At 39.0% G+C, this 15,446-nt stretch overlaps 1 protein-coding gene across 1 annotated transcript; it reads left to right on the top strand.

Annotated features, from left to right (window-relative positions):
- The first annotated feature begins 7,135 nt into the window (after positions 1 to 7,135).
- Positions 7,136 to 12,774, top strand: LOC128514859 (uncharacterized). The gene is made up of 6 exons (XM_053488755.1): positions 7,136 to 7,187; positions 7,280 to 7,616; positions 7,825 to 7,859; positions 11,521 to 11,619; positions 11,732 to 11,769; positions 11,946 to 12,774. The coding sequence occupies exons 1-6, from the start codon at positions 7,136 to 7,138 to the stop codon at positions 12,063 to 12,065; spliced, it is 681 nt and encodes a 226-aa protein (XP_053344730.1). The 3' UTR covers positions 12,066 to 12,774.
- The last annotated feature ends 2,672 nt before the right edge of the window (positions 12,775 to 15,446 follow it).

Here is a 15,446-nt window from a genome sequence, read left to right as displayed (position 1 = left end):
CGGATCGTAAGACACTAGCATTTCGCTCAGGTACTGCGGCGCGAGACCATTTAATGCTTTATATGTCAAGAGTAGTATTTTAAAATCAATGCGAAATTTCACAGGGAGCCAATGGAGTGAAGATAAGATAGGGGTGATGTGCTCATATCTTCTGGTTCTGGTGAGGACTCTCGCTGCTGCATTCTGGACTAGCTGAAGCTTATTTATGCATCTAGCTGAACAACCAGACAGTAAGGCATTACAATAGTCCAACCTAGAGGTGATAAAAGCATGAACTAGTTTTTCTGCGTCGTTTGGCGACAATAAATTTCTTATTCTGGCAATATTTCTGAGGTGAAAGAATGCTATCCTGGTAATATTATCTACATGTGCTTCAAATGAAAGGCTGGAATCAATAATCACACCAAGGTCTTTCACTGTTGAATTTGATGGAACAGAAAGGCCATCTAAAGTTACGGTGTGATCTAAAATTTTACTCCTAGCTGTATGCGGTCCTATGACTAGAACTTCTGTCTTATCCGGATTTAGCAGAAGGAAGTTAATTAGCATCCAATTTCTTATGTCCTGCACACATTGCTCAATTTTAGTAAGCTGTTTTTTCTCATCAGGTTTTGCTGAGACATATAACTGTGTATCGTCAGCATAACAATGAAAACTAATACCATGCTTACGGATTATGTTGCCCAGAGGAAGCATGTAAAGGGAAAAAAGCAGTGGACCTAAAACTGAACCCTGCGGAACGCCAAACTCCACTAGAGAACATGCAGAATAATCACCATTTAAGTCTACATACTGGTAACGATGGGTCAGATAGGATCTGAGCCAGGAGAGGGCTGTACCCTTAATTCCCACTACATTTTCTAATCTGTGAAGAAGAATAGCGTGATCAACAGTGTCAAAAACTGCACTGAGGTCAAGTAATACAAGCATAGTTACACAACCCTGATCAGAGGCCAATAGAATGTCATTTACTACTTTAACGAGCGCTGTCTCTGTACTGTGATGAGGCCTAAATCCTGACTGATACAGTTCATGTATGCCATTTCTATGTATATATGAGCATAGCTGCTCCGCTACTATCTTTTCCAGGATCTTAGAGATAAAGGGGAGGTTTGATATTGGTCTGTAACTGGACAGCTGACAGGGGTCGAGGTCAGGTTTCTTAATTATTGGTTTGATAACTGCTAATTTAAAAGATTTTGGAACATATCCAATTCTGAGTGAAGAATTAATTATTCTCAACAGGGGTTCTATTATTGCTGGTACTATCTGTTTAAGAAAATGTGTCGGTACAGGATCTAATATACAGGTTGATGAATTTGAAGAAGAGATGAGTGAAATTAGTTCATTCTCTTCAAGGGGAGTAAAGTATTCTAGGTTCTGGTCTGACATGGCTAGATTAACATCTGCATCAATTACATTGTTCGGTTTCAAAACCTCAATTTTATGCCTAATATTTACAATTTTATTATTAAAAAAGTTCATGAAGTCCTCACTATTGCATGATGTGGTTGTGGAGATTTCTGCAGTGGTCTTATTTCTGGTTAATTTGGCTACAGCATTAAATAAGAATCTAGGATTATTTTTGTTATTTTCTATAAGAGTGGAGAGATATGTTGATCTAGCTACACTAAGAGCTTTTCTATAGTTCAGGATGCTCTCCTTCCATGCTATTTGAAATACTAGTAATTTAGTTTGACGCCATTTACGTTCTAATTTCCGAGCGGTCTGTTTTAGAGTGCGCGTGTGATCGTTATACCAGGGAGCAAGTTTTTTATCTCTAATAATTTTTCTCTTAACTGGAGCTACATTATCTAGGGTATAGCGAAATGTCGACTCTAAATATTCAGTCGCCTGATCGAGTTCTGTGGGGTCAGACGGTGATCTAATCGTAGTTGGGAACTCTGGGAGATTACTGATAAAACTCTGTTTGGTAGTTGATGTGAATGTACGTTTTATACGGTAGCGCGGCGCTGTGTGTACATTATTATTGTGACACACTTGAATTGAGACAAGATAGTGATCTGAGATAACTTCAGATAGTGGTATTGTGAATAAATTTTTTATACTTAATCCAAATAATATTATTAAATCTAAAGTGTGACCTGCTTTATGAGTGGGTCCTACTACACACTGATTTACTCCTACCGAGTCCAGTATAGACATAAATGCAGTTCTCAGAGGGTCTTCTGGGTTTTCAAAATGAATATTAAAATCTCCAGCAATTAACATTTTGTCTACAGAAACGACTAGGTTTGAGAGGAAATCTGCAAATTCACTAAGAAATTGCGAGTACGGCCCTGGAGGTCTGTAAATGACAATTAGCGGGATCGACTGAGCTGACTTAATATAGTTAAATACACTTATGTTACTATAAAGAATTTCAAATGAATTAAATTTGTGTCCGTGTTTTTGTACAATAGTCAAATTATCATTGTAAATAACTGCGACGCCTCCTCCTCTACCAGTTAACCGAGGCTGGTGTATGTAGCTGTATCCAGGAGGACTAGCTTCATTTAGAGCTACATACTCGTCCGGTTTAATCCAGGTTTCTGTTAAACAGAGTATATCAAACTCCTGATCTGTGATAATTTCATTAACTATAACTGCTTTAGATGCGAGAGATCTAATATTTAACAGTCCTAGCTTCAGATTCGACACGAGCGGGTGACAATTGTGCCCGCATAGTAATTGAATCCCATCTGACACCCAAGTATGTTGTCCTCTGAGCCAGAGGGAGAATGCTTTTGGTAGTGTTAAGTTTCAAACCCAGTGAATGGAGATGAGCTAGGACGAGGTCGCGATGTCGGAGCGCTAGCTGCTGAGACTGGGCCAGGATTAGCCAGTCGTCTATGTAATTGAGAATACAAATGCCCTGGAGTCGCAAGGGAGCCAGGACAGCATCCATACATTTTGTATATGTGTGGGGTGACAGAGCTAGACTGAATGGAAGGACCCGATACTGGTAAGCTTCTTCCCTGAAAGCGAACCTCAGGAACTTCCTGTGTTGTGGCAAAACTTTTATGTGAAAGTATGCGTCCTTTAAATCTATCGTCACAAACCAATCTTTTGGTTGGATTTGCGACACAATCATATTGATGGTTAACATTTTTTAATCTGTACTTTTTGAGTTAGCGGTTCAAGCCCGGCTGCTGATGCTCCCCTTCTGTGCTTCTCGCCTGGCGAGAATCAGATCTGGTTGAGGTTGGGTGGCCGAAGGCCTCGACTCTTGAGCGCGGCGTGGGAGAAATTTCCCAAAAGCCTGTACATACAGCTTAGCTTCTCGGAACCTAGTGGCGACGGAATTCACAGCGTCGCCAAATAGGCCAGAAGGTGAGACAGGGGCATCAAGGAGGAATGTTCGATTCTTGTCCTTGATGCCTGTCAGATTCAACCACAGGTGTCTTTCAGCAGACACCAAGGAGGCCATGGAATGGCTGATTGCACGGGCTGTCTGTTTAGTCGCACGCAGGGATAAATCAGTAGCCCGGTGTAATTCATTAAATGCTTTATGATTCAGTGTGCCGCTCGTGCTCAAATCTTTCAGCAGATCAGCCTGATCCTGATATGCCTGCAAAACCGCCATGGTGTGCAAGGAAGCGCCGGCCTGGCCTGCTGCTTGGAACGCTTTCTCTACCAGGGTAGAAGTTCTACACGGCTTGGAGGGAAGTGTTGGTTTCTTTAATGAGGATGATGTTCCAGGAGAGAGATAGCCCGCAAGCATCTCTTCTATCTGGGGCATCACTACATAACCTCGTGCTTTTGCATTAACAATGTTTGAATAAAACGAAGTCGATGGTACAAAAATACGGGAAGAAAAAGGATTCCTCCAAGAACGAGATAACTCGTTGTAGAGGTCATAAAAAAATGGGAGAGAGCGGCGTTGATGCTCCATCTCCTGGTCACTCGACAGAAATCGGTCATCTAATTTAGATTGTTTGAGTGAGCCTGCTCCTGTGGCCAGTCAATATGCAGTAGTTCGGCTGCACGCGTTATGACTTCGAGCAATTACTCGTATTCTCTATCATCTTTAGACAATTGTTCCGAGGAAGCTACTTTTATTTCCACAGAAGCAGGAGAACGAGTCTCTTACACACACCTGCGAGAAGCACCGGAGTGCGCTCGTGAAGTGGAAGGAGAGACTTCGGGATCGGGGAGAAGGCGAGAGAAAGAAGGGACTCCGTCTCTCGTGCCTCGGCCAGATCTGCTTGTGATCAGCGCAGCTCGTGGTTCCCTAAAGAACGCCAAGCACGCGCGAAGCAGCTCCATGGGGAGAAGATCACAGTGCTCACACTCTCATTAAGCCCTTCGAGAAACATTCGAAGCAGAATGTATGCATATCACCCTCCGAAAGGAAATTTTCGCAAGGAGGGGGACATCTAACTCTAAACATATTATCTGGTGAGTTTTATTAGCTTTAATTCTGCTTGTTTTATATATTTGTTATGCTTTGCTGACACACACACACGCACAATGCGGTGAAGAAAAAGATCTGAGGAATGTTGCCGGCTCACTCCTATTTATAACCTGCAGGTGCATCTAATCAGATGACGTCACCTGACCGAGGCTATATAAGCCAAAATTTCGCGTGTTTGGTACACACATGCTTCACAACCGGCAACATGAAAAGATATTTCCATAGCATGTAGCCTTTGAAAGGGAACAGAGTTGTGTTGAGATTAAAACTGATCTGTAAATGTTACCAGGTCTGATCTAATCAGATTACAGAGTGACTTTTACACAGAAAATACCAGGTTGATCATTTATGAAGCCAACACAAGAAACATTGCTATTATATCTTTATTGATGAGGTTTTGTGTGTGTGTGTGTGTGTGTGTGTGTGTGTGTGTGTGTGTGTGTGTGAAAGGAGTTTAAGTTTCAGTCTTGTGAAATGAGTGTGTAGTAGTGACCAGACTCTCTCTCTCTCTCTCTCTCTCTCTCTCTCTCTCTCTCTCACTCACACGCACACACACACACACACACACACACACACACACACACACTTAAACTCGTATACTTATTAAATACTGAAATGTGTGTATTGTGTGAAATGAGAAACATGGAGTTTAAACTGAGAGTCGAGTCTAAAGTTAATAAATGCTCCTCATATTTCACTTTAGCAGATACTTAAAGACAGACACTTTCTTCACACTGCTACTTCCTGTTTCTCATTAACAGGAAGTTCTGCAGTCCTCCCCTCCTCCCCCCACACTGGTACTTTAAGTTCCAGGTTCCACCATATTGAGAATGTGTCTGTTCCCCCGAGATAAACACAAACACACTTCTAGAGGTTGATGTCTGGACTTTCAAGTCAATAATAAAATTAGATTCATATAGTTTCTTATAATTATTATTTTAATGATAAAATGTGTCATAAAGCAGATTTACAGAAATAAATAAAGTCCATTAAGTTTATTTCTAATGAGAAGATGAGAGGTGATGGTGGTGGGGAAAAGCAACCTGAGATGATCTGAGGAAGAAACCTTGAGAGGAAGCAGACTGAGAAGAGAACTCATCCTCATCTGGGTGTCAGCAGATTATAAATAACATCTCATCTAGAACTGTACATTATAATGTTAAAAAGTGCAGTTGTGTTAACAGGAACTTACGAGTTTATGAGGAACTTATGAACATCAGCATTCAGTCAGTCATTTCTAAATTTATTAGAGTCTTAAAGTCTGTGGTGTTGCAGTTATCATGAGTTAAAGTAGTTTGTATGATTTGCAGTCCTGAGGTTCTCACAGCCATGTTTATGGTTTCTATCTGCTTCCATCTACAGTAATGTCATGGATCAGGCAGGTCCAGAGAGCAGAAGGGTCCAAATCACTGGTGTCTCAGGAGTATCATGATGGGATGTTTATCAGAGTCGTCAGAGCTGCTGATTAAACACTTTGTTACAGAAACTCAGAAACCACAATGTTATTTCTGTTGAACTGAAACAACTGCATGATGTGAGAGAGCGCTGCTGCAGTCAGTAACACTTCTACACATGTGTTAAGAGCGTTTACACACTCGGACTGAAATCTCAAGTCCACTCTCATGTAAATAAAATAACATGTCTTGCAAAAACAGCTGTTATATGACTTTAACAAACACAAATATTTTCCACACTTTGTAAAAGTTTAAACCAGACCAAATGCAGGTCAAGTGTGTAAACAACCAGAGTGAAACAACCACTACAGTAAACTAACATGTGCAGTGAAATATAGTTTAATATTTGAGAAAACAACAACAAAACAACAGCTGAAGTTTAGCGCTAGCAGTTAGCCACTCAGTGTGGACATCAGAATCCCACCTTTCTTCCTCTCCATACGCTGCTCTAGATCTTCCAATCGCCTGAAGTCAGATTTAATTTGAATTTCCTGCTCTAGTGATAGTTTAGTTAAGATTTATTTATTTTCCCCAAAGTCTCCTCCCTCCATAACTGTTCTTTATAATGTTGCTAACAGTGATATTGAAAACAAAATGACGTGCTTTTATAAATACATGGCCATAACATTATGAGCACTGACAGGTGAAGTGAATAACATTGAGCACCAACTATACACACAAACTGGAGAGACGGTCATGTGACCCCAAAGAACAGCTCACTTATACCCATGGGGACGACTAGCCAGCTGATGGGTCCAATCCCAGAAAACAGGTCAATATTGGCCAGAGTAGAAAGGTATCAGAACACCCAGTGCATCACAGCCTCCCGTGTTTGGGGCTTAGCAGAGAAAGAGTTCAAGATGGTGATCCGGCCTTTAAATTCTCTCTCTCTCTCTCACACACACACACACACACACACACACACACACACACACACACACACACAGCAGGATTCCACATTATTCCTCTTTGGGGTTGTTAGATCTGCTGACCTAAAAGCACTTCATTAAACTTCTTCTATCAGAGAGGTTCCAGCACACAGGACTGATAGAGCTCCAGTAGATCATATCTGTAAAGTCATGTGACTCATCACAGCATCAGAATAGACAAAAATTCACTGTGAGCTTCACATCTCATTACAGCTAATGGACCAATCAAATCAGTCCACAGCTTCAAAACATCCAATCAGGCGTGAGTCTGGACCTGGTTTTCTACTGAACACACAAGTTCATTACCTCACTATCACTTTGTCTAAACAGGAACGATGATCACACTCTTTGTGGCTCTTTACTCTCTGCTTTGTCTCTGCACAACTGGTGAGGAACATTTTAAACTTTAACTTAAAATAGTCATTTTACATGTTCTACTAATTCATTAAAATGAAATATTAAACACTTTTCTTTTACAGGAAACACTTCTGACATCAAGGAGCTTCAAGTGAAAACAGTAAAGCCTGGAGAAGCTGTAACTATGGAGTTTAAGATTAACAACAAAAGTAGTTTTTCTTGCTACAGAGAAAGTTTTGGAAAAGTGCCTCAGTTTTTGGCGAGATCGTACAATAACCCTCAGGGCTACATATTTGCTGATGAATTTAAGGATGACCGCTTCAGTGTTACTGTAAAAGACCAAAAGTTTGATTTCAACATTAATAAAATAAGAGAAGATGATGGAGGGGAATATTTCTGTGGATATGTGGAGGGAAGTACAGGAAAGTTCACATCTGGAACACGTCTGCAGTTTGAAGGTAAACAGTTTTACTCTGATAACCTGCTAATTCCAGATCAACACTTTAACCAGAATTATGTGTACATGTGCATTAAATGTTGAATATTTCACATTATTCATATTTAGTATCATTTCTGTTTTTTTGCTGCTTTTCCAATTTATTTGTAAAGGTGAAGAGATGAAACCCTGTCCTACACCTGGAACACTTAACAAGAACACACACTCTGTTACACACCAGGGTTCAAACAGCAGAGATGGAGAAGGTTTTAATTAAATAAACTCTCTTTAATTTTGTCAGTGGTGGACGATGTACACAAATCCTGTACTTAGATATTTCAAGTAATTCTTTTTACTCCAGAAAAGTCCTCTATTTAAATTTGTATTTAAGTACAAGTGGACTTTTCCCTGATCTTCTCATTGAGACGACTCTTATGCCACTCTGGACACATCTCTTAATATAACATTTAACAATTAATTAATATTTACCCGAGTCCAAGTGTTAACACTGAATGTTAACAGTTTTATCCTATGAGATTGGTTGATTAGTTTTAAACACTACACACTAAGGTAGTACAGCTCGCTAGCTAATGGAAATGGATAAGACTTGGATAACTGATTATTAGCTCCAGCCTGTGTTACTGTATTGGGTTGTGGTGTAGTGATGTTTTACTGTGTAAGAGTTACCAATTACTTAACTGACTGGCGAGTCACAACATAATCATGGTAATGATGGATTAAGACACAGACACAAAGAAATATTTCACTGTAGTGAGCTAATGTGGCGAGGCGCTGTGTGCACAGATCAAATCTCACTATAAATACCCAAACCGTTAGGGAAAATATGTAAATGCTGATTATTCCACACCTTTACAATAAGGGGAACTAAATACTTAATGGAAATCAGACATACAAGTTTGTTACCACAGAGGCAGAGACATGGAATCAGTATACAAACTGTTTATTAAAGTTATAATAACCAAATAAAATATAGCATTAAACAAGTTAAACAACCACAGCTCGATACACCACTGATTACTAAGGCTTACCTGCAGCAGGGTAGGCTAGCGCGCACACACACACACACACACACACACACACTCCCAGCTCAGGGGCCTAAAAAACACACCACAAAATAAATGAAAGACCACAAAAGACAAAATCAATAGACTAAACAATTATCAATAATACACAATACTCATCATCACTGATAAGGAACCATTAACACTCGACACAGAAAAACAATATTTAGCGAAAAATGTTAAACAGGCCGAGGAAACAACAAAAACAATAATTAAAAGAAACCATACAATAAACAAACAAAACCTAATTATACAAATTTGCAGAACAGCAGCTCAGTCAAATCCTGTTCTGTACAAAAGTCGCTTCCAACCAAATGATCCATCCTGCAGATATTAATCAGGGAGACACACACGTCATACAGTTTCTCACAGCCCAAATCTCCACAGTTTACTCGAAGATGAACTCAAACCAGCTGGAATGAAAACATGCCAGTTATATTAAGCATAAATTCCACCACCTGGTTAATAAAACTTAACCTACCAGGAGATAATGACAGCCTGCACACCACCGCCAAGCCGGGAACAAGATGCTGTTCCAACTACAATAAGTAAATGTGTTTAGCTGAAAAGTTCACTGCAACATTAGCAAAACAGCTTAAAACATACCTGCTAAACAGAGACCCACACACACCAAGGGCGGAGCTAGCAATGACACGTCCCAGGTAGCCAGACTGCAGTCTTTATATAACAGACACTAAGCTGTGACAGGTTGTCATTCTAAACCATGAGTGGGAACTTATCCACTCGACCACACTAACATTAGATTACTCAGTAAAGAAAATGATCACCATCACAAAAATAAGCTTCTGTCTATGTGTTGGCTTGGAAAGACTCTTTCTTCTTGAATTTTTCTAATAAGCCCATGAGTGTTGAAGTGGTGAGTTAGAGTCAGGACTTCCTTTGTTCATGTTCCCAGGAGCTCAGTATTGTAGGCTGTTACACTGATCTCGTCACAATAATGTTCTGTGTTTGCTGGTTAGACACGTCTAATAGGTGAAACCAACAGATCAAAGCAAATCAGATCATAACAATACAGCACATTGTATCCTAATTGGTCTGCTTACTGTGCGTCAATTTACACATTTATTTTCACACTCATAAGTATGAAGAAAGGACATGTAACACAACGTAGTAACGTAGAAAGTCTACTATTTTACTTTTAAATGTATAAGTAGTGGAGTTAAATTAAAGTCCCCCAAAATGAAAATACTTAACTAAAGAACAGATACTTATAAAAAGATACAGTGGAACCTTGGATCGCGGGTAACTTGGTCCGCAAGTGTTTTGCAAAATTTAAAATAAATTTTAACTTAAAAAGAGCGAGTGAGGTCTTGCAATTCAATTAAATTTTATTTGTATAACGATTTTAGCAATTGTCATTGCCGCAAAGCAGCTTTACACAATCAAAAGAATTATTTAAGTTTGTATGAAATGTGAATGTGTATGAATCAAAATGGTCAGTTTGTCCCTGGTGAGCAAGCCGAGGGCGACAGTGGCAAGGAAAAACTCCCTGAGATGGTAATAGGAAGAAACCTTGAGAGGAACCAGACTCAACAGGGAACCCATCCTCATCTGGGTGAAACAGAAAGCAGTAAATGATCTGCATTTATACAGTGTGTAGGGTGGGAGGCAGTTCAGCTATAATAGCTGGTGTTAATTGATGTTAATATGGAGTCCAGGTAGTTATTGAAGACCCAGATAGACTTGTAGGAAGTTCTAGTCCTGAACTATCGAACTGTCAAGTCCCCAGAGAAACAGTTGCCAACACCAGTCAAGGCCAGAACCATCTTCTAGGTAGAGAGAATCATCCCCAGACACCATCATCCCCAAAGAGACACAGAGGGCATCCATGTGACGAGAAGCGGGGCACCAGGATGGGTCAGACAGGTCCGGAGGGCAGAGGGAGTCTGGATCACTGGCAGCTCAGGAACGACATGTGTAGCTCGACAGAGAGAGAGAAAGAGAGTGAAAGGGGGAGACAGGGGGAGAGAGGAAAGAGAAAGAGGGAGGGGAAAGAGAAGAAGAGGAGAGATGGCAGTTAGGTATGGTCACAGTCACACAATGTATATATGCAATATGAGTAGTAAATACACCACTTTATTTGCCGAGTGTCACATGATCACAACTGAGCCAATGGTTCTTTTCTCTCTTGGCTGTGAGATTGTGGGTAATCATCTCCATTGGACGGTCTCATTGTGCATGAGTCACTCATATAGTGAACATCAGGGCGTGTGTGATTCTGTTTAATGTCACATTTCCGCCAAATCCACAAAAGCGAGTGTCATTAAAGAGTTTCACTGTTAAAGTCACACAAAAAGGAGGGAGAGAGAGAAGAGGATGAGGAGAAGGAAGTTATTGTTTAGAACGATTGGTTAGTGTGTGAAAGTCGTCCTATACATTAACCCCCTCCTTCATCAGAGTTTCCATTATTCCTTATGGGGGAAATGTTATATACACTTTGATATATGAGTGCTTTGAATTACAATCACATTTCCAGAACGAATAATGCTCGCAATCTAAGGTTAAGTACAGTAACAGGTTTATATTTACTCTGTTACTGTCCACCACTGAATTTTGTAAAACAGAATATTTTTATAAATTAAATCTTCTGTGAATAAATCATTTAATTTTTAAAGGTAAAGAGATGAAACCCTGTTCTACACCTGGAGCACATGACATCACATCACCTGCTATAGATCATGGAAAAGGTAAGAGTTTTAATGAAATAAACTTGCTTTTAGATTTTTTTTTTTTTTAAATATAGTTAAAACATTCCCTGTGTAATCCAATATTTATATAAGCGTTTTTTTGTTTTGTTTTTTTTACATACATATTATTATTTCAGGAGATACAAATCTGATTATTGCCTTAATAGCCACCAATATAATATCTGTTATTGTAATCGTGGCTCTGGTTGGAGTTTTACTTAAACAACAAGGAAAAGGTTTGTTTACTTTATTTTTATTGTTATTAATTATAAAGTTAATGTATAATTTGAACACTAAAATGTGAATCCTTTCTCCATTTAAACTTTACTTGTGTGTATTATTGTTCAGGTTCTTTATCAAACAACCATCAAACTCCCACCAATCAGGTAATCCAGTCTTCTATTCATTGTGATTCTGTTCTGTTAAATAAATACACATCTGACCTACAATCCACAATGTACAGAGAATTTTAATAGACAAATACTTACAAAATATCAATTTAATCCTTATATTTAGTATTTTAATCCGCTCTGGTTTATAAACGTCTCTTGTTCTTTATCAGGCTGATGATGAAGATGTCTTGAACTATGCAGCTGTGAGTTTTGCTAAGAAACCTTCATCCTCCAGAACATCCAGAGACACGAGCCATCAAGATGTTTATGCACAAGTTAAAATAAAATAGATAAAGAGGATAAAGTTAGAATTGAAAAACAGTATAAAGGTAATTATTCACCCAGTTTGGAGACAGAAGTGTCCCATGTTATTTAGACAAAAAATATATTGCTGAAAGTTTTATTAATATTTTTAAACTATTTATTGTATTAATTTGCCTTACCTGATAGATATTATTTTTGTTTGTCAACTTTTGATTCTGCTCAAAATCCTAAAATCAGATGGTTTTTTTTTGTTGTTGTTATTTCTAATAGTTTTACATTAGGTTGTTTTCTTAGTATTTGTCCTCAAAAATAGTGAAGATGATTTATATATCCACTGATCAGCCATAACATTAAGACCATCTGCTTAGTATTGAGTCAAAACAGTAATGTCCTGTGTGTTCTAACACTTTTTGATGGAGATCAGTGTTAACCTCTTCAACAATAAGACCTACAGTAGCCTTGATATTGTATCAGAGTACATGGACCAGCCTTCACTCCCCACGTGTGTCAGTGAGCCCTGGCTGCCCATGAGCTTTTTGCAGCTTCAGCTTTTTTCATTTATTGCATAATAATTTATTTTATACGATAATCTTGAAAAGTGCATTTGTGTTAACAGGAACCTATGAGTTTATGAGGAACTTATGAATATCAGCATTTAGTCAGTCATTTCTGAACCCATTAGAGATATAACTTAAAGTCTGTTGTGTTGCAGTTATCATCTGATTTATAATTTGACTTTAAGCAGTTGCAGTCCTGAGGTTCTCCAACATCCACAGTCATGTTCATGGTGATATTTCTATTGTCCACATGGAGCCATCTTTAGCAACTGTGAGTGGTTTTAGATGATAAGAACTTCTGGAACCAGAAGTAGGGCATCAGGTTGGACCAGGGAGTTCTGAAGAACAGAAGGGGTCAGGGTCACTGGTATCTCAGGAGTAGCATGTGGAGAGAGAGAGAGAGAGAGATAAAAGATTATGATGCGCTGTCACATATTGGTTAAAGAAATAAAACTATGCAGAGTGCAAGCAGGGACTCAGTGTGATCTGCTAATTAAAACATTTAGAAACCACAATGTTATTTCTGTTCAACTGAAACAACTGCATGATGTGAGAGACGCTGCTGCAGTCAGTAACACTTCTACACATGTGTTAAGAGCGTTTTCACACTTGAGTCCACTCTCACAACTGCTTCTAGGCTTGTTTGGGGAAGGGGCTTATAATCATAGATATATATATATATATTAGTGCTTTCAAATGATCAAAAAAATTAATCTAGATAATGACAGTCATAGTGATTAGTCACAATTAATTACAGTTTTGAAATACTCGGATTTACTTGTATTAGAAAAAAATGCAGTGTTGAAATAAAGGAATGCAGAACAAACTAGTTAGAGGAAATTAGATTATACAGTCTTATAGTATTAAATAAATTAACATTTAACAGATATTAAATTTAAATCTCTCAAATAGAACTGGTACTGCAAGCAGAGGGTGGGAGTGCGGGGCGTGGCAACCCACTAACGTTGTGGCTCGAAACTGGATTCTTAGATCAACAACCTAGAGCCTTAACCATCTGAACCACCACTCTCACATCTTACATTTAATATATTCTTGTAGAAAATAGTTCCACTTGAAGTAGCTTGAGCACACAATGTTGGTTTTATCCAAACTTCCATCTAAAAGCTTTTTTATAATGAAATTTGCAGTTCAGCACATCTGGTGTTGTTTCCTCTACAGTGTTGGGGGACGTTACTTTTAAAGTAACTAATTACATTATAAAATTACTGTCTATTAAAAGTAATCAGTTACATTACAGCTTTCTGATAAAAGTAACTATTCAAGTACTTTTCCACTGCAGAAAATGAAAACTACTTTGTGATTCCTCATGCATGTTGTTTTAGTCGAGACCTTTATAATTATTCTACCATCATCACTCAGTGAAGTTTGGCCCATAATGTGTTAACTACTAATACCCCTATCTCACCTACTAATACCCCTATCTAATACCCCTAAGTACATATCATTATGAATAATCGCAAGTTTTGGCGCTGTGATTAGGTTTTCATCTTTACGTCCGTCTTCACATAGCCAAACCTATAACAGCAGGAATAACAAAGGGGGGCGGGGTATCGGGTGCAGGGCTTGTAGGACGACTTTCTCACACACACGTTAGCGGATTGATAATGACTGCTGTCTGGCTCACGGATTACATAAATTGTCTGAATAACAGATTACATTTTGGTTTCCCCAGAATGCTAGCAATCTGCTGGTCAGCAAGGTGCACCTCCCCAGTAAGCAATGGCAGGAGGCAGGTTGCCCACTGAATTTCAGCCCAGCCCTATGTAGCTTCAGCCCTTCAGCATAATATGCTGGATATGCTGGATTCCAGGAAGCTCTGCAGTAACCATTAGTCCTCCTCCTGTGTGGAGTAGGGCCTAGAACATCTCCTGCTGCTCTAATCACATCTGGAGGAGCTGTTGGTGTTGGTTGTGGTGGATGCTAGCAAGTGTCTTGACTAGCTTGGCAAAGGACTCTATGATGAAATACTACCCTCGGTCCATGGGCTTTGTCACCAATATGACAGTTCTTAGAATAGTCTGGGGAATGAATGGCTGGAAGCAGGCTTGTTAAGTCTAGTACATTGTTTTTCAAAATGTAAGGTGAATTAAATGGTTGCTTTTCGGCACACACATACATAAACTTTCTTTCCCATAAGAACAGGTCTCTCTCTCTCTCTCTCTCTCTCTCTATCTCTGCTAGCACAAAAAGATGTCAACAAATAAAATGCACAACAATCCACATGCGTTACATGTTATCTGTTGGTTTCACCCATCTCTCTCCATCTGCGAGTGATTCTTGACTAAATTTGTGGAGTTTTTATTTTTTTATTTTATAGAACCTATAAAGGTCTTAGCTGCAGAGACACTCCTGGGGTAATTTGTAACAGAAGGTTGATATTACAATTAAAAATATTTAGCATAAACATGCATTGAACGAGAAAACACCTGTGGTCAGTCTGGTAGTGTGCAAAAATTGAGGGGATAAAGAGACGGCTAAACCTTTAGAGGCTGATGCAGCAAAGCGTACTGAGAACAGATTTTTAGCGTTGTTCTGTTGATGATCAGGACCAGGGGCCAAGAGGCAGAACATCAGAGATGAGTAAGTACTTTATGATGATTACAGCTATTATGTGAAATAGCTACATGAACTAAACTACAAAGACTAATTTAAGGTTTTATAATATGATGCAAACTTTCCCATTATTTATATGAGTCTAAAACAACCCCCTCATTGTGCTTCCTGACTCCTTATGTGGTAGCCCTTCATATAGCCCGTATCCAGAATATACATTCAAACAGCTCATGTCTGCTGGAACTGTTTTTGTTTAAACAGAAAATTAAATTCACT

Source organism: Clarias gariepinus, chromosome 27, assembly GCF_024256425.1.
Source record: "Clarias gariepinus isolate MV-2021 ecotype Netherlands chromosome 27, CGAR_prim_01v2, whole genome shotgun sequence".
Classification (NCBI taxonomy): domain Eukaryota; kingdom Metazoa; phylum Chordata; class Actinopteri; order Siluriformes; family Clariidae; genus Clarias; species Clarias gariepinus.
The sequence above is the reverse complement of the archived record's forward strand: the minus strand, read 5'-3'. Positions and strand labels throughout refer to the sequence as shown.

Coding starts and splice junctions, on each gene's coding strand:
- LOC128514859 (XM_053488755.1), top strand. CDS start 7,136: ATGATCACACTCTTTGTGGCTCTTTACTCTCTGCTTTGTCTCTGCACA. Junction 7,188..7,279: donor GCTTTGTCTCTGCACAACTG/GTGAGGAACATT, acceptor TTTCTTTTACAG/GAAACACTTCTGACATCAAG. Junction 11,620..11,731: donor ACTTAAACAACAAGGAAAAG/GTTTGTTTACTT, acceptor ATTATTGTTCAG/GTTCTTTATCAAACAACCAT.